General features: G+C 26.3%; 3 protein-coding genes across 6 annotated transcripts in view; 1 reads left to right on the forward strand and 2 right to left on the reverse strand.

Annotated features, from left to right (window-relative positions):
* Nucleotides 1-1,679, reverse strand: part of LOC126898461 (GTPase-activating Rap/Ran-GAP domain-like protein 3) — a 123,081-nt gene extending 121,402 nt beyond the window's left edge. For 2 of the 3 annotated variants that reach the window (XM_050672879.1, XM_050672713.1), the window contains exon 1: nt 1,482-1,679. The gene's annotated coding sequence lies outside the window, so the exon portion shown is untranslated. The remainder of the gene's footprint in view (nt 1-1,481) is intronic. The other variant, XM_050672798.1, reaches the window with a different exon arrangement.
* Nucleotides 1,680-2,466: 787 nt separating this feature from the next.
* On the forward strand, nt 2,467-11,080 carry LOC126893956 (cGMP-dependent protein kinase). Of its 2 annotated transcripts, none has more exons than XM_050664530.1 (7): nt 2,467-2,584; nt 6,513-6,674; nt 6,730-6,837; nt 7,165-7,420; nt 7,841-8,035; nt 8,529-8,744; nt 10,281-11,080. In XM_050664530.1, the coding sequence occupies exons 2-7, from the start codon at nt 6,555-6,557 to the stop codon at nt 10,607-10,609; spliced, it is 1,224 nt and encodes a 407-aa protein (XP_050520487.1). In that variant the 5' UTR covers nt 2,467-2,584; nt 6,513-6,554; the 3' UTR covers nt 10,610-11,080. The 2 variants fall into 2 exon arrangements, with proteins under 2 accessions (XP_050520487.1, XP_050520488.1); XM_050664531.1 differs by lacking the exon at nt 2,467-2,584 and adding an exon at nt 5,494-5,569.
* Nucleotides 11,081-11,998: 918 nt separating this feature from the next.
* LOC126906517 (uncharacterized) overlaps nt 11,999-27,535 on the reverse strand; it is a 28,785-nt gene continuing 13,248 nt past the window's right edge. Inside the window, exons 2-6 of the mRNA XM_050687069.1 lie at nt 16,659-16,893; nt 16,433-16,570; nt 16,212-16,351; nt 14,439-16,139; nt 11,999-13,724 (exon numbers count right to left, since the gene is read on the reverse strand). Of these exons, the coding sequence (XP_050543026.1) occupies nt 13,298-13,724; nt 14,439-16,139; nt 16,212-16,351; nt 16,433-16,570; nt 16,659-16,886 (2,634 nt within the window). The 5' untranslated portion in view covers nt 16,887-16,893 and the 3' untranslated portion in view covers nt 11,999-13,297. The remainder of the gene's footprint in view (nt 13,725-14,438; nt 16,140-16,211; nt 16,352-16,432; nt 16,571-16,658; nt 16,894-27,535) is intronic.

Raw genomic sequence — 27,535 nt, forward strand, 5'->3', positions numbered from 1 at the left:
TACATGAAATAATAAAATAATGACAAACTTTAATGTAATAAGTAATTTTGCAATGCAATATCATAATACTTAATTAAAATGTGAAAAAAGAGCTAGTCATTTAGGAATACATTTTTCAATCAATATGACAATTTAAAAAAATTAGTAGTAAATATTAATAGATTTATTATTCAAATTTAATAAAATAATTTATAAACATCATTTATTTGAAAATTTATTCTCTTAGAGCTACGCTAGACTTTTATCCCAAATCAAAATTTTTTCCTTTTAATTTCATTCCAAAAATTATGTGCGAAAATTAAAGTATGTCATTATTTAATATTGTTTAATGAAAATATTTTATATCCAACCAAAAAAATTACAAGTCTTATAAACATTTTTTATATACTTAAAATAATATTTTTAAAGATAAAAAATGATAACAAATAAAATAAATGAAAAAGTATAACATAAACGTATAAAAAATTTACATAATCTCTAAAACATATTCAATTTTAGTGCAATAATTTTGTAACTTCTAAAAAGATATGATTTGATATTAATCAATCATTTCATTATTTATTTCAAAAATGGATTCTTGGTCCAGTTTACTCTAAATGAAAATATTTAGTTACTAAATTTAGATTTAAATAAGCATTTGAACTAACAACTCCTTGATGAAATAGGGTTTTTCAATAGTTAAAACAAACAAAGAGAGGTTAAAAAAACAATCTATAATGTTAAAAGTTTATTTTTTAAATTAAATTTTGCCAGTTATACATTTATTTGAAATAAGAATATAGCTTTCAATAACCTTTGTAGTTTAAGTAATATTAATTTTTTTTTAGATAATCATTTGAGTTATACATGAAATTTAATCATTTTTATAGTTATTATTATAATTTTATTAATAATTCGTTAGATATTATCATTATAATTACTTATTCATTATAAAATAATGCTAACATAGAAATGTTTAATTAACCGAAATTAAACTTTTGGAGATACGCAGCATTATTCAGCAAAAATTCACATTGATTATATTTTATAAATAATTACAGTAATGGATACTTTTAACGTTCAAAAAGTATAAAAAATTTTATTAAATACTTTTCTAAAATATGATACATTTTACTTGAAATCAAAGGCCTTTCAAAACTTGAAAATTCTATGTACGAAATAATTGAGTTTAAGATAAAATTTATAAATTATTAAAAAGTAAAAATTAATAACTTAATTTCTTTTAGTAGTATAACTAATTGTTTATTGTTATTTCAACGATTTTCATTCTGTTTTAAAAACTAATTTTTATCCGCGTACGTTTTAACAAATAAAATATTTAAATCTCATCAAAAATGCTTTTTTTATAAATGTGTATAAAAAATAAAAACTCATATTATTTTTAGATTTAATGAAAAATAGGGTACTATTGAGTGCTCTCATAATTGAAAAATTAAACGGACAGTCTTCTGATAATTTTATAGAAAACAATATTTACTTACAAAAATGTTTTTTTTTCGATTGTTCTGATTTAATATTACCTATTTAGCGTTTTCTACTTGATAAAATATTATTACCCGGTAATGAAAGCTTCAGGTTTAAACAACACAAAATTATTTTAACCGATTTGACGACGCAAAAATGTGCAACTTAGGCGTTTCTACTTACACGGCGCGTTTCAGACCGTTAATTCAACACAACTAAAGAGAAATCCATCTCTGATACGGCTTGCCGTGTAACAGGTAGCAAAGCTTCCCCGCCGCGCTCCACCAACTCAAACCGTGCCCTCCCCACCATGTCACTACCCTGTGTCGAACGAATACGGCCGCGCTTACTCTTTACTCTAGATTTTATGCTCGTCACATGTACAAATACACACCATACAAGAAAAACAACATTGCTACACACAAGTAATATTGACTCTTCATATGTTTATTGTGTTGGGGTCGAAAAAATAGTTTGGTCATTTTCTACCAAAGACTATCAAGAAAGAGTGAACATTTTAAATAATAATAATCGCGAGTTGATTGTTAATACAATTAGAATAACCCTCTAAATTTATTGTATAAAAAAAAGTTACTGTTGTCTCTTTTTCAAATCTCCATGTTTTTAATTACACAATTGTGTGTGTCGATTAGAAGTGTCTCTTGACAACAAATATCGCGACTTGCAAGACAATTTTCTTAATATTAATGAAACATTGATGAGATATTTTCCTGTTAGTTTTTTACTTGGGTCATGCATCTACTATATTGAATAATAGTATTATTTGTTGATCCTATTCACGTGTTAGCCACGCACAGCTGTGTAACTTTTTGTTGCATAACTTTTATTCAGGTAAATTATGTGGTACAAGTCAGCCAATTGGTATGAGTAAGTTCTATGTATACACTTTAAAAACCCACCAATCGATATTCTCAAAGAAGTTCCTATCATCTAAAAAATAAAGAATTCTCGGATTAGTATTATATAAAAGTTAATATTATAAAATTATGATCAACTTGTTACTTTTAGTCCACTTGTTTTGAATTTTAAAACTATTTACATAATTAATAACCAAAATACCACTTGAGTTGCCAAAATATAGATTTTCTTATAATAACAAGTACGTTTTTTTTTAATAAACGAAATTAATATGAAGCTTTAAAGATGTTAATTTAATCATGATTTGAAAATCATGGTTAACAAAAAAATGGTGTTGTTTTCGTGTCTGTTATCATTTTTCAAAATATATTTAGTACGAATATTACTCTCGAAATTCAAAAAAACCTTTTCAATTTTTTTACTTAGAAAAATATACCAAAAAAAATCAGTCGTTGAAAAGGGAAAATTACATTTTTTTTCAATTTAAAATTACCATAACTTTTGGTTGAGATGTAATGCTGAGCAAGTTTTGTATTAACCATGATGTGTTTTATTTGTGTTTGTCTAAAAGAAAAATTCAGCATTCTTAAACCTATTTTCATGATTTATTGGACAAAGAAAAAACCCAAATTTATTCTAGTTGAGCTTATTGTCTTCAAAATTTGAAAAATTCTCTAATTTCAGAAATATTACGAAATTGGACAGTTATTAATAATGCTGAATTATAATATTTTTTCTGCACTTTATAACAGTAATAACTTTTTAATAAAAATTAGACTTAAATAAAATTTTTATTAGTTTTACAAAAGATATATATTAATCTTTTGATTTTTTGGAAATCCAATTGAAAACCTAAGCATAAAATTTATTTGTACGTACGCTTATCATTTATTTTTTTCAATTTTTGATGTTTCAAAAATATTTATTTTTTTTAAATATATATAATAGTTCAACACAATTATGAGTTAAATATCTTATAGTCTACTTCACAAAAATTATCGACTACCACACTTTGTCGTGTCTTGTACCTAATAATTATAAATAATATTACGAGTACAAATGTAACTTCTTTTTAAACATCAGTTTTTGATTTATTTATTGATTATGAATTAACTACGCATTATACCGTCTCACAATGAAGAGATTTTACTAGTTTTTAAAAATTAAATATACCAGCAAAAACATACGAGTAGAAATGACGAACTTATGGCTATTTTCTAAAAGATATATGTAATTCTACTCGTTTAACGGGAAATAATTTTTAACAAATAATTATTTATAAAGAAAATGTACGCCTTACTCATCTAACTAACTAGATTGATATTAATATGCTAGAAACAGTCAACAGAATTAGAGAAAGGTCCAGTAGCCTACACTTTAGTTACTTTAATAAATTGCAGTAAACATTTTTTGATTTTAATAAAAATCAAACATCAATAGGTAAACTATCAATGTATTTTTTGTAGTGTAGGCCAAATATCATGATACACCTTAATGATGTTGACTAAAAAAATTGTCCAAATATAATGGACTTTTCGAGTGTATATATGAGAATAGTAGACAATTAGAACATGTTACAATTAAAGATTTTTAGTTATATTACAAGATTAAAAAATAAATGTGTTCTTCGTAACTATTTTAAAGCATGTAATCTGCCACTAAATTCAAAAACTAATATTTTTTTTAATAAGCTTAAACCAAATTTCTATAGTTAATATTATAGTTACTTTCTAACAATATACTTTTTAAAAAACCCAATGATTAATAAAATTTAAAATTAAATTCAAAAATTTTCATTATTTCCAATTTAAATAAAAATTTTAAATATGTTTTTAGTTTTAAAAGTGATCAACTTTTATCAATGGCGTAACCAGAATTTCATAATTGGGAGCCATAGTAAAAAAATCTACAAAATTTCTTATTTTGAACATTTTTTACCATTTTGCTCGTCATTTTATTTTAGAAATGAATATTACTGTCAAAAAGGGAGCCTTGGCTATGTCACTGATTTTTATTATATAATTTAAGCTTATAATAAAATTATAAAACCAATCTCAAGTTCAGCAAGTTCAAAAACGAAAGCAGCCGATCGTTTCGAACAATGGGAACAACAAATATCCTTCTCCTTATTCATTAATTACCATTTATAACTTAAATTACTTCTAAGATATTTAAAAATTTACTACATATTATGATTTGAGTAGTAAAACAAACGTTTAAATATTTATTTTTATTGCTTTGGTTACAATAAAAATGTTACTTAAATAATTCAATTAAATTTTTTTTTAATTTAATTAATTTTGTATTCCTGAATAAATATTAAAAACATGAGTTCTGAAATTCCTGGACAGTTGTTAAAAGTAAGTTAATATTTTTAAAATTTATTTATTTAATACTAACGCAATGCAGAAGGGCAAAAAGTACAATAAAATACATATTTAAAAAAAATTCAATTAGTTTAGATACAACAAAGAATACAAATTTTACAAATATTATTAAATACTATACATTTTAAACACAAAATTTTAATGTGTGGCGATATTTAAAAAGCACTCATTTAAATTATCACAAAACTTAATATACGATTCATTAGGCTATTTTTAGTTTGTTTCAAAAAGAAATATATTTTGATACCGTGTATTTACATAATTGGTTTCTTTAATAATTATTTGATTAGTGGTCATAATATTATTGAAATTAACTTAACGGAAATTAAAGTTACATAAAGTTAACTAGTACAATATCCATGTGTTATAAAAATTAACGAAATTGAAAAGGTTAGAACAAATATTTTTATTTTTTTTTTTATATTACGATTGAAAAATATACATTGTGATCATATTTCAAGCTACAAAACATACTAATATTTACTTGTTTTCTATTACAACATGTTTATGCATATTTTATAGAAAATTAAGCAAAATTATATTTTTGTGTTCACAATCAATGCAGACATTTTTATGTAAATAATGAAATATTTTCAACAAATCAAAAAATAATCAATTAGACCAAACATTGTGCAAATTTATTTCTAAAAAATTTTTTGTTATTCGGTCTGTGAATCAAAATAATTTTAGATTATGTTAAATTTTCTTATATATATATAGTAAATTAGTTCATCTATATCAAATTTAATTTTACTAGATTATGAAAAAACGATTACAGTTATCAAAAATATTATGAGACTATAAACTTTGAAACTTTTATTGAACTTAAAATTTAAAAAGTATAAAAATTGAAATTAACTTTAATAATATATATATATTAGTTCATTTTGATTTTTTAACATTATAAGATTAAATTATATGTTCAGTAAAAATTTTAAAAGCAATTTCATAATAATCTCAGTTTTTCGAACAATTGTAAAAACGAAATCATTTCGGTTTCTAAACTTGGTTAGTCATATGTACAGAAGTTTACATAGGAAAATTCATTCTAAAAATACCAGGAAAAATTTTTTCATGTTAAATTCAGACTATGTTTTCAGAAACCGTTCAAAACTGTCAGTGTTTTACAGGTTTTCTTAAGGCGTAAAACAAAATTTTATCTTGACAAAACGTTTCTATTTAAAATGTGTTACTTTTATGTTCGAGATTAGTCATTATATAAAATGAACAATTTAAGGACATGAATGTAACAAAAAAAACTTTTAATAATAATATTGGAATTACCGTTTTTAATAGTAATTTAAAAAATAACTTTAAACTACACAAAAATTCTATATAATTGCTTCTAAGTTAATTTTACACACAATATTGATCTTTATATAAATCATAAAATATTATAACGACAGTATTCTGTAATGTCGCGGTCATATAGCAACTTTAGATTTACCGCTAGATGGCGATCGCGGCGCTTCCTTTTTACGTCCAGCTGGTCGCACCATGCAAGATGGACAACGGGCAGCATGAACCGATGATCATGATGCCGGTCTTGTTAATAATTCACTATGATTTCATCTTTTCCATGACTTTTGGAAAAAAGGCCACTTTCGAGTACTTTTGCCTTGTGTTAAACTCTTGGTGTACGGACTGTATATATTTACTTATCTTGCAAATGCTTTAAAATATAATTTTTGTTTAGCACCTATGACTTGTAGTAGTTCATTAGTAAAACACCAATTAATTACCTCAATTACAACAATATTAAAACTTAAACGAATTTTTTAGCCTAAATTGTTAAACCCTAAATTGAGATTTAAAGCTGCTATCATGGTGATGATTTCCAATATTGAATGGTTGAAGGATGAACAATTGAATCACACGCCTATTCATTTAATGGAAGTTACAACAGACAAAACATTGGATACTGCACTAGAATTAACAATTTTTGTAATATCCAACAATAAATTTTATTTTTAATAATTTTCATGTCCAATTATTTCAGCACAAACTCACGTTAGTCAGGCCGCGGGAACTTAGGACATCCTATGAAATCGAATCAATTGTTCGAGTACTTGGCACAGGATTTAAATTTTTTGAACTATTATCTCAGGTAACTTTGTATTCAAATTTGATTTTTAATTTTGTTTAGCCATGTAAGGTTTAATTATCGCAATTTACTTTTAAAACTAAATAATTTCGATAAATTCTNCGAGTACTTGGCACAGGATTTAAATTTTTTGAACTATTATCTCAGGTAACTTTGTATTCAAATTTGATTTTTAATTTTGTTTAACCATGTAAGGTTTAATTATCGCAATTTACTTTTAAAACTAAATAATTTCGATAAATTTATTAAACTAAAGAATAAACACTTTTTTATTAAATTGAAATATACATCTCTTCTAATTTAATATTATAAACTCACGTGTATTTTTAGGAAAAAATAATAGGTTTAATGATGAAAGCTACATACAAATGTTTTGGTCCGAATCGATTCATTTTAAAGCAAGATCATAAACCACAAAATATGTATTATATAGTTAAAGGACAATTAATTCTTTTAAAAAACATATACAATGAAGTATTAAATAAAATTGAATCTATTGAAGTGTGTAAGCTAAACGAAGGTGACACTTTTGGAGAAAATGCTGTTATGTTTGATACACCAAGAAAAACTTCAGTAAAATCCTTAAGTACGTTTTTAACTTGTAGATAAATACAAAAATTAAGAATTTATTTGTACAGCAATTAACTTTATATTATAAATTGAATAAATTTTAGAATTTATTTGAGGTCCAAAATTTTTTAATCTAACTAGTATAAAATTGACGCAGTAATAAAATATTTTATACTGATTACAATTTAGTTTCTTTAAAAAATACGAAAAACTGGTTGACATTTTATAAAATGAATAATTTTTGTTCAATTTTAGTAAAAAATGATCACTAAGTATTATGAAAATACATAAAAATGTTTAATAATTTCTAAATGAGTACCCGAAATTAATATTTGAATGATAATAAATATTTTCATTGCAGTAATTGTTCTTTTTATTGAGAAGGATATTTATTGATCGTAGTTCATGATTAAAATAATTCATTATTATTGTATAGCTACTGTGGAATTAATTTGTATATCGCAAGATGACTACATTGAAACGCTAAAGTACGACGTTTTACTCGAATGGGAAGCTAATGCAAATATCATAAAAAGTTCAGAATTCTTTAGATATTTAAATTCAGAACAAGTAAATAGAGCTAGCGCTTTATCATTTATCAAAACTTATCAACCGGGAGATCACGTCGTTGGTAAGAAAATGTCTTATCTACTTTGTTTATAGTTGGTATTACAATGAAATAGGTAATATAATTACAATGAAATAGGTAATATAATATTAGCAAGAATATTGACTTAACTCGAAAAAACACAAAGTTTACAGAGGAAGTAATATAAAATAGACAAACCTAAACGATTTATTTAAATACTAATTTTTCACAATAATTTTTAGAGAAAAATATTATAACTATATTAATAAAAATGTTTTTTCCTAAAGTTCAATTTTTTTCATAAATAATGATGTAAAAATCAGAAAAATACAAAAATTTAACTTGTGTTATTATATTTGCTAATAGAAAAAATATAATTTATAAATCCAATGATTATATAGAATGTGTCACGATGTGTCTGAAAATTTGTCATAGAATAATATATGGGATTTGTCAGAACATCGAGAAGCAACCTATATGTGGACATAAATTATATTTTATAGTTAACTGCCTAAATTCGTTTAAAATATTTTAGGAGACAAGCTTGGTAACATTGATTATGGCCACTTTATGATTGAAGGAAAGGTTAACATGATAGAACGATTAATATTGTTAAGATCACCTAATCGGTACGGGCAGAACTTTACATACAAATTATATGATGGCAAGAGTACATTGAAAAAAAACCAAAGTTTGGTAGATAAATTCATGAAAGTGTGTGATTTCTTAGGAAATTCGTGTTTTAATATAGGTATGATATAAAAACAAATATTTTTATTTGAAATGGAGTATCAGAACAACAAAAACAACATCAACTTCAAATTCGAAAATTCTCCTAAAATATATTTTAACAATAGCGCGGTTTTAAATGTTTACAACGGCGTATTCATTCATTTAAGATTATGATTATTTCCACTTTCATTTTATTTCAAAAAAGTTAAGTTTTATATACAGATATGCTAGCAATAACAATATTTTAACACAAAAAGATATTATTTTCTAATTGAAATTTATTTTTTATTTTTAAGTCTTATAAGAAAATTGATATTTAAAAATAACCACATGAATTCTTCTATGCAATTTAAAGATCAAAATATTACAATTATTAGTTACTTCATTATTCTTTATAAAACGATAATTTAAATTTATGCAATACATCGCTTAATGAAAGAAGAAAAACATACGATCCTTAATCATTGAAAAAGTAATTAATTTAAGTTTCTTACACGCTAACTAATTACAATGCATAACAAATTTAACAAAAAAAAAATTTATAAAAAAGTTAAGATTGTGCAGAAATTAAAAATTTTAATGAGGAATTTTAATTGAAATATTCTTTAATATTATTAGTATTCTTTAATATGATAATTTGAATATTTTTCCTAAAAATCTGTCCAAACAAATAACATTTTAACTCTTCCCTCTAACATAAAGAATCAAATAATAATAGTAATTAAATTGATAAAAGAATTCTTCAACTGTCATTTTATAAAGATATTTCACTTAATCAAAATTATAAAATAAATTATCAAATAAAAAGTATCTATATATTAATTTAAAAAATTAAGTTTCATCGTTCTTATAAAAGAACTTAATACGAAAACTAAAAGTTTTGCTATCAACAACAAAACTTTTAATACGTACATTACCAACATAGAATAGTTCAATAATTACTATAAGATTATTAAAGGTTCTAATTTTAAAACTAGTCCATTGTTTTTTGAACTTTTAACACGCTTCTAAATCTTTATTTAAGTTCATTATTTAACAATAGTTGCAACATTATAATGTTTTTAAGTAAAATTTACTTAACAACTATACTATATACGATCTATGAAATAATTATGTAATTGAATTTACAGTGTTGAACTTTTCTAAGGACATTTCGTGGCTTAAACTATATTGACTTATAAATAGTCAATATTTAAATAAATTTGGTATAACAGTAGAGACCACTATTAATATCACCACCAGATAAATTATTTAACAATTAAAAAAAAAACTATTTAATTAATCTTAAAAAAAATGTTTACTGATTATCAACTTATTTCACAAAAAGCGTATTTCTATTTACTTACAATGGTAAATTTTCTATATTTTTTTTTTTTGGTATTAATAAAATAAACAAATAATTGATAGATATTCAAAAATATTTTCGAAATCGAAACTTTCAAGCAATTTTTACTTTTAAATATAGTAATTAAGTTAAGTTTTTATATAAATTCAGTCTTTAATGTATTATAAATAATTGTTATTTTTATGATGTATTAAATTATAATTTTTTTAGGAGAATGTATTACAAATAAAGACTTTATAGCTGACAAACAAACATTAGTCAAATGCCTTTGTGTCCCTAAATGGTATATGTATGAAACAGAAATATTAAAATGGTGGGAAAGAACTCGAATAGATATTGAACATGTTGTTCCTAACACCAATGTTGTTTTTCAATATTTTATAGCTGGTAGATTACATACATCTCAATTAAATGATTTAATAACCAAAAAACGGAAGAAAAGTGAAAATCATTTAAAAGCAAAAAACTCCATGCTACCTACATCATGCTTATTACTGCCTAGTAATGCAAATTGGTTAGACAAACATATGAATCTTTAAAAAAAAATTAGTGTTTTTAATCATAATAAACTTAGTAACAAATAAATATTTTAATCTTTAAAAATATTTGTAACTGATGATTAAATTAACAAATTGAGCATCATTAATCGAACATTATAAATATTTATGTTACCATTATATTTTTAATGAGAACAGTTAATTCCAAATTAATTTATTAATGTTCTCTTTTAATGATCACGTATAATTGAAGTAGTTTATTTTTTAAATTTATAACATCTAAATAGAAGATCTAGAAGTCCTATGAGTCTTCTTAGGTTCACTACTGATATTTTTAAGATTTCTTCAACTAATTACTCTCTTGAAAAGACTAACAAATAAAAATATCTATATGTTTGAATCAGTATAACAAAAGCTTGATAAATACAGTTTTAACCACAATTTTAACTTCTAGTAAATATTTGATTCACCGGAAGTTAATATTCAATTATATTAAATATTTTTAGAAATATAAACGAAATACTTTTGAGTTATTGTACATTGAAATTATTATTTAATTCTCATAAAATTTTCACTTAAATAAATAATAATGTCAAAATATTTTTCAAAAAAACACTTCACATGAATTCAAAAAATATTAAAAATAAATATTTGGTGTTAGGGCCAAAGAGTATAAGCGTAAAATTATAACTTTTAGAAAAATGAAATGAAACTTATAGCTTAAATTTAATTAATATTTAATCCTACTTTTCACACGTAAAAACATATATAAATTTTTTTTTTTTTATATTTTATCAAACTTTCAATTTTCTTTTTCCAAAATTATCAATTTACACTTATCCTCTTTTGTCTGAATACCACAAAAATATAACATACGTGTTAAAAAATTTCATTACATGGAAAAATCTTCTATGTGATATCATAAATTAGCAATAATTGATTAATAAAAATTGATATCGTAATGATTCTTATATAAATAATTTTTTTGTATTTCCTGAAAAATCAAGGTTTATTATACACACAGAAAAATTTTGTCCTTAAACATCAATTTTTAATTCAAAAGCTAGGTAAGTGTTGCACTGAAAAATAACATAAAATAACATTTTTATTTCATATGCAAATCTCTAAGTTTAAAAGACTGATAATTAGAGCCTGGATTAAAGGCATTTATAAATATTATAAAGTTATTCAGAACACATTATTAGACAGTAAATTTTTTTATTAATTAACTTAAACACCTAGTAATGTGTTATTACCGAGGTTATAATTCTGGAAGGATTAGGGAGGTTAATCTACTCCTCAAACGAAAAATATTTCTTAGCTTCTCTATTACCCTATAACAAAGTGTACAAATTTAGGACCAGTCAAAGTGGCCCAAACAAAATTTATATATGCATATAATTTGAGACTCATCATAATAATATTAAAAAATGAACAAGTTAATAAATTTCAGCTTCACTGAAATTTTATTTATTATTAGATTATAAAAAATAGTGATACAATTTATATTTTTTGTTATTTCACAAAATTTTATTTACAAAAATATAATATTAACTAATGTATAAGTATCAAAATTAAACTGTTAGGAGACAATGCATTCAGAAGTAATATTATTACCTTTGATATTATCGCTAAATATTTCTTTTGATTTATTAATTTATAAACTCTAATATAATTATATAATATTAGTATACTATACATAGTTAAATCACCCTAACAATTCAATGAAAATTTCCAGTTGTCACTTAATATAGCTTTCAAGTAACCAATGAAAAATTTGATTGAAAAAGTTCTTAATTTTTAAACCTAATAACTAGTTAGTCAAAATAATTAATTTTTTGACTTAAAAAATAAATGAGTTACTAATAGGTGTACTCGTTATCAAATACAGTGAGAATATCAAATTTTGATATTTATATATTTGAAATTTGCAAGTTGTCAGAAGAAGATAAAAAGAAGCATAATTTTAAATAAAAAGTAATATAGCCAAATTTTCCTAAAAAATAAAAACGAATAAATTTAATTTAATAAAATAAATAAATTAGATTAACATATCACAGTAATTTAAATAGAATTCGTTTTAGTAATTTTTTCTTTAGGAACATATAAAATTAATAAACCTAACAAGTGAAAAAATATAAATTGATCTATCAGTTTGAATAGAAACTTTTTGTAACGAGTACACATAAAAAGTAAAAATCTAAAATACTGATTAGTTTGGCACTTTAACGCAACTTATTTTTAACTTCTAAGCTAAGTTTTTGATAATAAGAATTTTATAGAAATTAATAACACTGATGAAAAATATTAGCTGACCATAATAAAAAGGCTTATACAAATAGTTCTACAAGTTAAATCCTTATATCAATAACTAAGACGTTAATGATTAGAAAATATTAGTGAATTAATTAAAAATATTATTCGTAAATATATAACAGTAATATTGCTTAAATAATGAGCTATGATCATCAGACTGATATTTATAATTTAAATTCATTTCTGAAAATAGTTGCGAATATTTATTATCTGAATATTATTAAGACATAACTAAAAAACAACTTCTATTGCACTTAACCAGCTCAATTGCTTTGACGCAAACATGAAATATAATGCATAATGGTATTAATTATCCATTAAAAATATAAACTATTTAAACGTGAAACTGATAATGCCAAGGACGTTGTCATAAGACAAAATTAGTAAAAGAGAAGAAAGTGTTTAGTAGTCGAATTATTTGTAAGTAGTTTCGATATCGTCTGAATCTTGGTACCAATTTTCTTTTGATCCTGTACCACCAAAAACTCGACGACTGCTACTGCTGAATGTTGAAAACTGTTGATGACCAGATGAAGATGTAGCAGTCCTCTCGGTATGGTGACGATTACCTGGCATACCTCTGAAGGAAGAACGTGGTGTATGTTCAGGACTACTAAGATCACCATCATCATATGACCGAATACGTACTCCCCAATTCTCAGTAAACTCCGAAGCTGAACGAGCCAATGAAGGTTGGCTAAGTGATCGCACTAAACTTCCGGCATCGTCATCTGCATAATAAGAAGATCCACGTCTTGGATAGTTATATACAGAACTAACATCACTGTAGTTGTCTGGCATATCCGGTCGCCTGAAATCCACAGTCATTTCACTCATCGATCTATAAACAAAATATTTTAAATTAAATTATTACAATACTAATTTTGTTACACACATTATTTTTATATTTAATCAAAATATAAATTAAAATTATATAGTTTTACAAAACAACAAGCTATTTATATTTTTAGATAATTTACAGTAAAAAAAAAAAAACAAATTCAGATTACATTTAATGCATTTCATTCAAAATTATAAAAATATAAAATTTTATTTAATGATAATAAATATTATTATCGTAATTATAAAACAAAATATCGATCGCTTAATTTGTATAATTATTTTGTAAAAGTGATTGCAATGTTTTTACATGATCACCTTCATATTAAAAATCATATAAATAACTTTAAATATTTTATTATGAAATTAAAGTTAAAGATATTTAATAAATGTTTGAAATTATTTTCCATTCATCTAAATAAATATGCCATTATATTATAGTTTTATATTTAAAGCACTTAGGACTGAAGGTATGTTAACGACTCCGTCAAACGATTATTTCACTTTTAATTATAATTTTATCATATTTTTTTCCAAAATGTTAAAGTGATATATTTACTCTTTTATCTCTGGATGCCTCATTCTTATTTTAAAAATTTTAGTCACGTAGACTTGCTAAAGAGTAAAAAATTTTAAGTTTTTGTTTTGTTTTATTATATCTCAATAGCTAATAGTATGAACAAAAAATTAATTTTAAATAATTCCTAAAATTTACCTGACATCCATATCAGATTTAAAACTTGATCTTGAAGTTCTTCTAGATCTAGCTTGTCCAAAGTGATTAGGATCGTCACCTGCTGTCAAAGTTCTAACACTTGAGCCATCTGAATCATACTCATATAATGTTGGCAATGAATTACGTCTTGTTCTAGCACCTTCAAATTCTGTCTTCTTTTTAGTGTATCTACTCGAAGAGACAGCAGACTTTTGATCATAGTGTTGAGGTGGTGCTAACACACGAATTATAACATCCCACTTTTCAGGTTCAAATATTCGCTCGTATCTTGGATCACTTCGAATGCGCTCATAGTCCTCTTTCACAGTAGCTTCAGTTATTAACTTTCTTAGCGTTGACTCAGTTGTAATAATCTGCCTCCATTTACGTTTATCTTCTAACGTTAATGTTTGCTCGACTCGGTACCTTGCATTAGGTTCAGGTTCTAACACTTTAACCAATGATTCCCAATTATTTGGTTTAGGTACTGGAACTTCTAAAGTACTTAAATAGCTTTGATATTCTTCATTAGACATATATGATTGAATTCTTGATTGCCTATCTATACCAGTAGTTGGGTAACCTACTACAGAAGAAGCCTCAGAGTAACTGTCCCAATCAGTTGCTGTATCTTCGCCAGATTGAGGATACTGAGCTTCAGGATTTGGATAGTTCTTAATAGTCACATCCCAATTACCTAGAGGTGGTAATAGTTTGGGTTTATATTCCACAACTTCCCTTCTATGTCGTTCCACATCTTCAATTGTTTTTTTCTCCGTAATAGTTTTCAAAAACACATCATCAACTGTATGAGAAGTGATTTCTGGTCTCTTAGTTGGAACCACCGGAGGTTCAACTATTTCTACTTGCATTTCACTCATGTATTTTGATGTTTCAGTATGTATTTTTGGTTTGATTTTTGGTGGTGGCGGTGGTGGAGATTTCTTTCGTTTTTCCATCTCCACTGTTTCCTCAGTTCTATACCATTCTGTTTCATCTCTATCTTTACGTACTACAGTTGAGTAAACAGGTGGTGTTTGGGCCTTTGGTGGTGGGCTAAATCTATATTGCTCTTCAACTACACTCATAGAAGTTTCATCTTTTTCCAAAATAGTCGTTAAATTGCGTTCAAGAGCCGATATACTAACTTCAGACTCAGAAGGTGGTGGAGTTGGACTTGGCGTAGGTGGAGGAGCTCGCTTAACTCTAAGTTGTACATCAAACTTGGGCTGTACAGGAGGTGGAGGTGGTAATTCATGTTGATATTTTTCCGAATAATATTCTTGTGTAAATGCACGATTTTCGTATGATCCTCCCGAACTAAGTCTCAAACTTCTGCCGTCTACGTCTTCTGCTTCAGATTGACCTGAACTAGGAGATTCTGATGGGTAATCACTTGGTAATGTATCACCAGCACTAACCAAAGCCATTTCTGAACCAGACGAACTATCTAATGTTGGAGCACGAGCTCGAGGTATTTTAAGACCATCAAACATAGATAAACTAGAATCAGACAATTTATCAGACGCAACAGATGACAGTGGATGTCTCCGAACGACTTGAACACGTTGATTACGTAAGCAGTAATATGAACATCCAAGACCCAATAGTACTAAAGACAAAAATAGTATTCCACAAATTATCAATAAAATTTGGAATCCTTTTAGTGGTGCTTCGACTGGAGTAGACGGTAAAACAACACTAAAATATTTAAAAAAAAAATGTATTTTTATTTAAATATAAAGTTTTAATTATTTTACTTTCAACACTTACATTTTGTTAGGAATACCAGCAGGTGGCGGGGCAAAAGGTGGAGGATATCTACATACAATTGTTACTACTTCATCTCCGTCCATTTCCAAAAAAGGATGAAACCTGACCACAATATTATTCGTGAATACTCTTTGCGGATCCTGCAATAGTAAAACATAATCATAAAAATTAATTCTCAAGAACACACGATTAAAACGACATATAAATGCAACTCCACTTACTTGTTTTGTACCACATCCTTTCAATGGTAAATCGATTCTAGCAGTGTTGTTACCTTTTCCGGTCACAGTGCACGCACTACTTCGGTCAAAATCAGCATATGCTCTTCCATAAAATGGTTCTTCAAACTTCAGTTCAATCTGAATTTGATTTTAAAATTTTTAATTTTAAAATGTAATAATTTATTATTACATATTATAAGTTATATAAATAATTTAATTTACTAACCTGCATGTAGCCGGCTGCGCAATTTAAAGCCGCTTTAGTTCTGTTCAAAAATATAACGGGGGATAATTCATCAAGCTTTGTAACTTTGCCATCTAACACTGTAGACTCTGGCAAACCTTTTTCAGGACTTGGATATGCAATACTATTCTCGATTTGATCATAATTTGATTGTGCTACAACTGCTACCGTAAGTAAAAATAACAGCCACAACGCTCTTTTGATTATCATTGTTATTCTAAATATTGAAATAAAAATTATTATTATAATGTTATTCAATATATATATTTAATATTCTACTCTTATAATTTAATTTTTATTGTTATTTATTTATTTATTTGATTATTAAAGAAAACTGAATTACATAAATTTAGCATATGATTTACGGTCGAGTTCTTCTATAGTTATGTGTATAAGTAGGTACATAACTGGTAGGATAATTACGAAGAAATAGTTGAGAATCATTAATAAGTATTATTTCTAAAATTTTTAGACAATCAATTTTGTTATTGAGTAAATTATAAATTCAATTTATACCTAAACATTGTATTCTGTATAACAAAGAGTCCATTTTTAGACTATTCAGAAGAACTTCATGGTTAATCCCATTTTTATTAAATTTATATGATAATGAGGTAAATAAAAGAGGCGAAAAAATGCCTACGTAAAAATATCCAAGATATAGCATCAGTAGTAGAAATTACATTATCAATTTTTACTATTTATTTTTTGTCACTAAGATATGACGAAAACCAATCTATCATCCGATCATAAACTGCCATAGAACTTAAATTACTAATTAATATGGTCAACACTATCAAAGGCTTTTTTAAAGTCAGTGTAGAAGACATCTACCCGACCGTATTAGGAAACAATAGCAATTAAATCAGTATAGTAGACAAGTAAATTAGTTACTTTAGATTTAAAAGTTCTAAAACCATGTTGATTTTTTACTAGTATGGGGCTAAAACTATAGTAATATTTTGATACTAACAATTTTTCGAATATTTTTAGTATGACACTCAATTTTGTTATCAATCTATATTTCCGTAGGTTTGATCTAATTTCAGACCTAAAAATAGGATACACATAACTGGGTTTCCAACTCTTAAGAAAAAACCAGACGAAAGAGATAAAAATTAATGGCAGTGGATTGAATGAGTAAGGGAGTAACAGCGGTTTAAAAAAAAAATCTCAAGCCCTACTGTAGTATTAATTTGCAAAATCGATAGACCGTCTAAAAATTCAGTAATTGTGAGAAAACAATTCTTTATACCAATGTATTCAGATATTATATAAAAGACCCTTTAGTAATATTACTAGAAGCTGAGTAAACTGAACAAATTTCCCTTTTAACAATTTTTTATATAAGACCAAAAGAATTTAGGATTGGACCTTAAATTATTTTTTTTTTTTAATTAAATAGTAATTTTAATTTTTGAGAATTAAATTTTCTTTAAATAATATTAATTGAGTTGAATCTTGTCATAATAGTATGGAGAAGTCATCGAGTAAAACTTAACTCATAAAACGTAATCAGAATTTCGTTAAAGTTAGGTAGTAAATAACTACCTTATTATAACCCTACTATAACAAAAAAGTTATATCTAATACTTAAATTCATATGGGCAATAATTTTTTATTATGATCAAGAAAAGTGTCTTATTTAAAAATAAATCTACTCATTTACTTCAAGGCTAATTTTTAAGAAAATCATCTCCTTATAGAAAGAGTAAAAAAATTGGATATTAACTTGCACATTTTGAGCACGTCCAAGGATTCTTATATGTATATAATTTTAGCTCAACTAAATACTGAATGAACATTTAAATTGACGCTATTTTACGATAATTCGAACACAATATTCACGACTAAATCGTATTGGACACGCGCGTGTATTGTATGAATACTGCCATGAAGAAATTGTATGTTTTCTTAGCCCATCTTATTTGTATTCGATTCTTTTTTTTTTTAGTTCATCAAAATGTTTATAGCTTTTAAGTATTTTCTACATAGTTAATTATTTCATTGCCAAGAAAAATCAAAGTGAACATAATTTACAAGGACGTTACTTATAAATGAAAATTTAAAAAATTTTGCAACGTCGTATGAGTAACTACTAACCGGAAGATGACTAAAACGAAAATTACCACAGACAACGAGCATTAGTAATAAATTATCAATACACAATGCATTTAAAATTACTATGTAAATCAGAATTTTGCGTTTTTATATTTCATTTTATTTTTAATTTTGACGAATTTTTAAAATCAGACTTAAGAAAATAATCAATTTCATAATATTTTTGAGTTTTCATAAGGATATTTTACAGTTAATATTTTTATATACTTATTTAAAGTGTACTCTAAAACAAAGATTGTTGGTAAGGTTACGATATGCTGGTAGTTACAAGGTTACATCATGTGAGTGACCTAAGTATCCAATATCTTATTCAAATGGATTCATCCACGATGTGGCAATATTACAATTTTATAATAATAGTAACCATAAAGTTAATAATATCAGTTTTATAATTGTATAACAAAGCTATATGACCCTGGGATCATCCTTCGAGGTCTATAACGTTACAGTTAATCTTAACTAAATGATCAGGTGTGCTCTAAAACCATGGTTTGTGTTTTCCAAGAAAAAACAATTAGTAAATTATTTAATTTAGTGATTTAAAGTATAAACTAAACCAAAATAAATAAAAAAAAAAAATACATATAAATGTTCAATATTTAATTAAAAAAATTAGTAAGAATAAAAATTAAAATTTCAGCATAACATAAAATATTCTACTATATTTTCAATGTCAATTGAAAATTCATGACAATTTTCAATCTCATGTATGTTCTCTTTTAATTTTTTTTAAGATGCATTTTTGACAATAATCGTATTTTAACGACAAAAAATAAAGCATTAAATGTATTTTTTTAGGCAAAGCAGCTAAACGAAGGACATTATTTTTTTTTTCTTATGTAATAATATGTTTAAATTTGGTGATTTGGATCAGGTTTCATAAAATCTATAATTAATATGCACTACTGAAATTACTGTACTTCAATAAGATATGTTTGACCTACCAAATGGTCATTTTATTGAGAATAGTTTAATAAACTAATTAGAATAACTTTTTTCCATATTTAAGACATATATTTTAAAAACAATGTATCTTTCAATGGACAAGTCATTGACTCAAGGTCCAAAATAAGAAGTAGAATGTAAAAAATAAAAGATGCTGTTTTTTCGTTAACGAATTCATGTCACATTTTATACAAACTACGCTACATAAGGACATGTAAATATCTTATAGTATCAATTGCGTAACTTAAGCTGTTAGATTAGATAATTTTTTGATATGTGAATTTAAAAAATGTTATTTTATTAGACTCATGAGAAAATCTTGAAATTTATTCGAAAATAAAACAAACAAAAATATGTAAAATCTTTATAAAAATTCTTAAAATAAAATCATTAAACGCACTTTTTGAAAATCACAAAAAGTAAATCGGTTGTTAAAGATTTGGAACATCTTAGAATGATTGATATTTCTCCATTATCGACATTTATCGATCATGCAATATTAAATCTAATGGCAAAGACAATCTCAAGTAACGAACGGCATAAAACATTGTCATTCGCGTGGCTTCTCAAACAAGAACAGTACCTAACGAATTTCAATTGAGAAAATAACATTTCCTATATTTCTCAAGTAAAAAAAAAGTTATTCATGACAACTTACGAGGTTTTCCTGTGTTATTACAGCTGCATGCACGACTTATGACCCTACTGACAGAAACTCAAAACCGATCACTATATCATAGAGCGTCATTATTATACACCGATTAAGAGGGAATAATCAAAAAGAGGAAATAGCAATTGGTTTCGGTCAAATTCAGTGCAGTACTCGAATACATTTAATACAAAAAGAATTTCCAATGGTCGGATGCGGTCATGGGTCAATAAAAATAAATGAAGAGAGGCCGTTATAAACGCTTGTAGAATGCTAATAGAGCGTCAATTGAGAGGTTTATCCCAGTATAAAACAAAAGAAAATTACATAAAAAATAACAGAAAATTCTTACCTATCCAGCTGCTTTATCTTTACTATAATGTAACACTACACATAGCACGCTCTGTAATAAAGCAATAGACAGCATGTGTATGCCTTGTTTCTGCCAATATAATATTACATATTACAGCACATAGTGTACTCGACTAACCCAGTGTACAGGTACACCAACAACATTTGATAATTTTATGGTACCGTTAAAGTCTCTGAAGGACCAGTCACGAACGCACGAGGTGAGTTTTTTAGTACGTGAGTGCAATGAGTCGGCCTGATAATGGTTCAAAGTTCGACGGATACCATGCTGAGTGTTCATATTTTATGTGCACTCGCACGAATATCGATCACTTCAACAATAATATTTTCGGTTAATCGATCATCGGATTCGAGATTGAGTAGCCAAGACAAAACGTATAGATCATTATGGAACCGTATTCTTGTCCAATTTTCTAATACCCGTTACAAAATAATGTTTATTTTCATCTTGTTGTTATTTATTTGGTACAGCTACTACTAATTAAAATAATAAATCATACTTATTCTTAATTTTGATATGATATATTAGTTTAATTTTTTATATGAAGATTTAAAAAATCCAAGCTATCCAACATTAATTTTTAATTTAGTTCAAAAATAATATCCAAGACATATCAAAATATTTCGTATCATCAGACTTCAAATTCAGATGACTTTTTATTGATTACAATTTATATTTAAATTTTATAAGTGGATTGCATTTTTTTACAATTTATATAATAAAACATTTACAAAATAGCATTCAGTGTACTTTAGCATGCGATTTAAAAATATGTTTCTTCATAAATGTGTACTTAAAAATAAAATAATAGATAAACAATAAAATAGTTATATAGCTGATGTCTAAAGTCAATGGTTTGATTATTATTATTCCTACCTCTCGAGGATATTTGTGATAGACTTACAGTTTTTACCATTTATATGTCGTTAAATAATAATGATGTTTTTATTATTTTTAAATTTCTACGAAAAATAATTTCCAGTGTAAAACCCTTCTGTAAGTATAAAACGCCATTTTAGATATAATAAAAATTATATCTTTTATTTCTAAGAATTCTCTTAACTGAATACTTTTTAATTTATTTATATAAAAACCAAAAATGTATAATAAACCTACAGAATATTATGATGATTAACGGTAAAATTATAATAACTAAACATTATGTAAACTCGATAAACATTATCTGTTCAGCGCATTCATTAACATATATTATTTACATCTAGACAGTATGGATGTAGAAGATACCATAATTAATAATGTTTTTATTTAACGATTGATTTGAAAAGCATTATTGATGGATTATTTAATCTACGCCTACACAATTAAGACTTCAATATTGTGTTCGCCTAACTCACCATAAATCCTAGTGCTTTTTACCATAACAATTTGTTAGAAGAAAATTAATAAATCTAGTATATAACTATACCATAATATTGTGTCGTCGAAGCAAGAAGAATTTTGGGAGTAATAATTATCATATTTGTGAATTCTTCCCACTGCTTAAATAACACAGAGGAAGTTGAATTGTTATTTAAACAAAAGTATATAAACGTATTGAAAACCACGTGTTAATCATTAATTATTAATTAAATTAACATTTTTTTTCTTAAAGAGCATTTCGTCTTGTTGCCCATTACATACATAAATCATTATGTAACTTACGATAGTAATTAATATTAATATACGAGACGTTATGTATATTATGTTGTGTCCTAAAAAATACCTAATACTTATCAGTGTTTCACAGACAGTTATCACTGATAAAAAGCCTGTGGTTACATAAGTATTAAGCTAGTATAGTGTACCACATGGCTTTGGTTCAATCAATTAAATGTTAAAAATAATATTTAAGCTACTGGTAACAGATACAGAGCACAATACTAGCTCAGCACGAGTCCTAAACAGTATTTGTTTATGATGACAAAAGGAATACAAATTAATATCAAAACCATCCAGATTCTTTGAATCATTAAATTGAATTTAATATCACGTAATGTATTCCATTTGTTTATCATGAAAATGATCAAAAACGTAGATAAATTTCCCAATGTTTGATGGCAAATTTTTAATGTCAACTAATGACACTTTAGAATTCGATAGTTGCAAGTGTCTTCAGAATGAGACTTCATTATTTTTTCAGGCAAACTTCCTATGACGATATGTATGTCGGTTGTTGCCACAGATTACTCAACACAAACATCATAATGTACACAACAAACCGCATAAAGTTCCCACCTTGTTATGTAAATAGTGTTCATCTACAAATATAACTGGTCGTAGTAGTATGAATAAATATAAATTTCTAGTAAAAACACAGTAGTTTTTTCTTTTCTAGTGCACTGTATAAATATTTCATAACTTAATTTAAAAAATTATTAGCAAAACGTGTAATAATCACAGATAAACACTGTAAACTAATCAAAACATCATTATTACAATTATTTTTAATATTTATAGCCAAACAAATTAAAACGCCACGATTTTAATCAGCTATTGTAAATAAATTACCTTTTTTAGAAATCAGGAAAGAATGGTTAAAAGAACGTTAATCATTGTTCAAACATATGTCGAAATTTAGCATTAGGTCATTAAACACATTTAGTAAGATAATTAAACCCGTAGAAATAATTTTAAATAAATGTATCAATTGGTTATATTTATGTATACCACGATTTTATGGTATTTCATGTTAGTGGCCGAATAAAGTCTCTCACTTATATGTCAGTCAAGGACAACCTTACTATTTTACTCTATATATGTGATTACACTATAAGAGCTGCATTACTAATGCGGTAAAAATAATTGTACGAGTGTCTGTATATAAATTTTAAATACTAAACTCGTTTAGATTACTAAAACTACTTTGATGTATAAAAGACGTCATTAATCTTCCAGTAAAAATACATAGCAGTAAAACGTTGAGCTCAATAAGCTTCCATTGAATGTTCACAATAGTTTTAATCAAAGCTCATGCACGTACATATCTGTTTGAACTTAAGTGTATTAGAAGTCAGTATACTACGCTACACAAATATTCATACTCGAGGGAAATATAAATCACAAATACTCTATTTCAAATGATGTATAACTAATATCGCATTGTTACATTTGATTTAGTTATTCAATAAAACTGATTATCACTGTCGAAATAAATAAATTACTCAGTATTAATTTGTAAAATTTCCTTCATAAATAAACAAGACCTGTAAAGTTCTTCGAACGATTAACATTTAAGAAACGTTTTACTAATACGACCGGTGCTTTGACAAATAACAGTTTATCACTTCTGATCGTCCCAAAACAGAACTAGCCTACAACAATAATATTATTTTGTTAAACGGTTTTGTAGTATTGTGCAATCACAACAACACACTTTCTTTTTTACATAGTATATTCTATACTGCCATCATTCCGATACGTTGTAATCTCACTTTGCATATCATTCAAAAGTTTTCCTTTAAAAAAAATAAATTTTCCTAAAACTAAAGTGTATTTTTTTCGTTCGTCTATAGAAGGGTAAAATATACGCTTCCATTAACGGATACTTGTGCAGTTATTAAATGCTATCATTAATTATAAAAAACTATTATTTAGAATACTCTCTTAGTGAAACATAGTCAATCAGAGTTCATTAGACATAAAAAATCACTACGCTTAAAGCAGTTTGACATTGTAAGCGTAGGTTAATACATGTGGGTAAACCTAATTTTTAAATTAAGAAACGATTTCAGATAGGAAATCTAGTCGAAGGACACTCTCCCTCTAAGTTATTAAGAGACGACAGTTGTGGTTTATGTGGTAAGGCAAAAAAATATATATATATAACTTAATCCAAATATTGCACTTCTAACCATGATGTGCTAAGAATAAAAACCCAAAAATTTATCTACCGGTAAACCATTTTTAGTTTACACTACTAAGTTATCGTTACAACATTACACTTTTTCATAATTGCGCACCAACACAAATATTAATTTCCTTTTTCGACCGAAATCAACTAACTAAACATGATTTTTTCACTAAATATTTTTTTATAATTGGAGCGAAATTAAAATAAATATCCGCATCCTTACGTTCAAAACAATTGCAGTCACGGGCTGACAAAGTGTAACGACTACCTTGTAGAATATATTATATTAATGGACCATCACAGTTGGCATCTCATAGAACGTTTGCTTTGTGCGGAAATTAAAAATAACTGCAAGGTGAAAGTTCGTTAGGCGCGGTAATCCGAGCAAAACGATGACGTTCTTTCTTTATACTAACTGCCTATACACTATTTGAAAATATTAAACATTTATTATCCTGTTACACGAACGCTGCCGATAAATCTTAAGCTACAGAAAGACTTTACGGTTCGTTCATATAACGCCTCCTATACAATGTATGGTGTTGTACGTCGAAAAGGGTTGTAAAAAAATGTCAATATATCGATTTGTTGCGAACAGAATGGAGACACATATATGGTAAGCAGGTATTATCTTAAGCATACGTGGCCACACCTCTGATGTTGCTACTCTGCAGCGGCAACTGCTGCTGCCGTTGTATTATACAACACAAAACCCGTAGGCGTTAGTCACAGCTGTAAATTTGCTCGTCCCACTACCTGTGCACGGAGCTTATACATTTATACCGTTTTTTATGTCTTGTTAGGTACTTTAATTCTCGGACGTACTCGTAAGTCATTGTTTAAACCATCAAAAGATATTATAACTCGAGCATCTATCAAACAGACGAGATTAGTAGTTTCTAGCCAAACACTAAGTTTTGATCTAAGAATAATTTACTAATACTATGCCGAGTAAAATGATTTTATTGCAAGAGCAGTTATAGTTTCTGTAATAATTATAAATCAATTGCATAATCATTTAATTTAACGCCAATTAAATTAACAACAAAAAATTGAATGATATTTATCTATAAAATAACGTGGACATTTTATTCCATAGTTACATCACTGACTAATTAGTTAATTTTTAATTAATCAATTGATTAATTAATTTTCAACAAAAAATTTACTGGATGATGAACTTATACTTTTTGTAAATTAAAAATTTTAAATAGAAAATTTGATGAGTTTGAACTTATTAAATTAACTAAAAATTTAGATATTACTCTACTTGTACTCATTAACACATAAGCGATTAAAATATTTTGCACTAAAAGTAATACGTGTTGTTTAATATTATCTAAGCGTATTATATTTATATTTACTTAATTAGTAAACTCGCGCGTGACTTCAACGCTAGCACATAAACTAAACTGCAAAAATGTTTTTTTCCAGCGGTACAGTTTACATTTTTTCTTATATAACACTACAATATTTTTTACCTACCCATTTACTAATTGACTTAACACACATTTATGGTTTCCAAGAACTCATCATAAAATTTTTATTTGCGTATTTGTTTACAAAACAAGTACTTACGTAGATACCAGTTCCTGTCTATGCTAATAATTTTAGACTGTTATAATGTGTGTTATATGTATGTTTACATGAATTTCTGATGCTGATAATCAAATTATAAGATGGAAACTTATTGAAATCATGAATTGAATTTAAGATTGACTACTTTCGATTTTTGGCATATAAAGTCATTATATTACACACAGTATTCCATTAAAATGAATTGGTATAATATAATTTCAATACACGCGCTGATCTCATTGTAAAACCCCCTACATAACCATATAATTATAATTTCTCTGTTCATTTCACGTTGTTATCAATTGATCTAAAAAAACTTCAAACTTCAATGTTATTTCCTAGTTTTACACCCATATAATATGACCAATTCGATTGTTTACTCGTATTGAAGTAAACAATGAAAGTATACTTTTACAACGCTAATACAATAGATCCAGATATTTCTTTATCTTATGCTGTGAAAAGATTTGAAAATAAAATTTTACTACTCTAGGTCCAATAATTAAAAGTATATAAATTTCTATATTATGTCACCTTCACTTAGTTAATATTGTTGTCAATCATTTGTTGACAACTAGAATAAAAAGATTTAAGTCACGACTCATTGTCTAATAGACCGCATACCTAATTTGAAAACGGGAAATGCTAGGGGCAGCAGCAGGTGACACGATTTGGACAATAATAATAATAGTAACCTATGTAAGTGTATTGTTTTTTTAATACATAACACGCGTTTGATAACCCTAGCCATCTGGCCAAAACGTCGAGGTCGAACGACCAGGCCGGGCATCGCCGCAAGAGAGTGTCTTTCCCACACACTCATTCCCAATAACACTAAGTGCCCAGTGGGTAGGTCGATCGGTTCATGTCGTCGATATAAAGAAATCTAATAAAAGACGGTTACGAAATATAAACAACGTTTGTAGAAATATAAAAAATGCAAAACAGAATGGTCGATGCACACTCATAATATTATCAAATGTTATTACTACAAGTATAATAAAACGGCACACGCTGAGTTTGGATTTATATGTGAACACGAAAAACGAACCCATTGACCGGTGAACGTGCGTTCTACATTGAGTTATTCCCATGAAATTCTGTAATAAATCGAATTGAAAGCTTTTTAGTTTTTGCTAGAGATAGGCGATTGTTCACTAGATTGCACAGAGCACTACAATATCGTTATACAACATGTTATCATAATAAATTATAATCAATTTTCACTAGCTTTATAATCGTTTAACCCAACCGGCGTGTTCAAAATCATTTTTTACGACAGTCCATTAATTATATTTATTATTGCTTTAAATGTAATGCTTTTATACTACACACACATAATG

This window comes from Daktulosphaira vitifoliae, unplaced genomic scaffold (genome assembly GCF_025091365.1).
Source record: "Daktulosphaira vitifoliae isolate Bord-2020 unplaced genomic scaffold, ASM2509136v1 Scaffold_1, whole genome shotgun sequence".
Taxonomy (NCBI): domain Eukaryota; kingdom Metazoa; phylum Arthropoda; class Insecta; order Hemiptera; family Phylloxeridae; genus Daktulosphaira; species Daktulosphaira vitifoliae.

Coding starts and splice junctions, on each gene's coding strand:
- LOC126893956 (XM_050664530.1), top strand. CDS start 6,555: ATGGTGATGATTTCCAATATTGAATGGTTGAAGGATGAACAATTGAAT. Junction 6,838..7,164: donor TTTTTGAACTATTATCTCAG/GTAACTTTGTAT, acceptor GTGTATTTTTAG/GAAAAAATAATAGGTTTAAT. Junction 8,745..10,280: donor AAATTCGTGTTTTAATATAG/GTATGATATAAA, acceptor TAATTTTTTTAG/GAGAATGTATTACAAATAAA.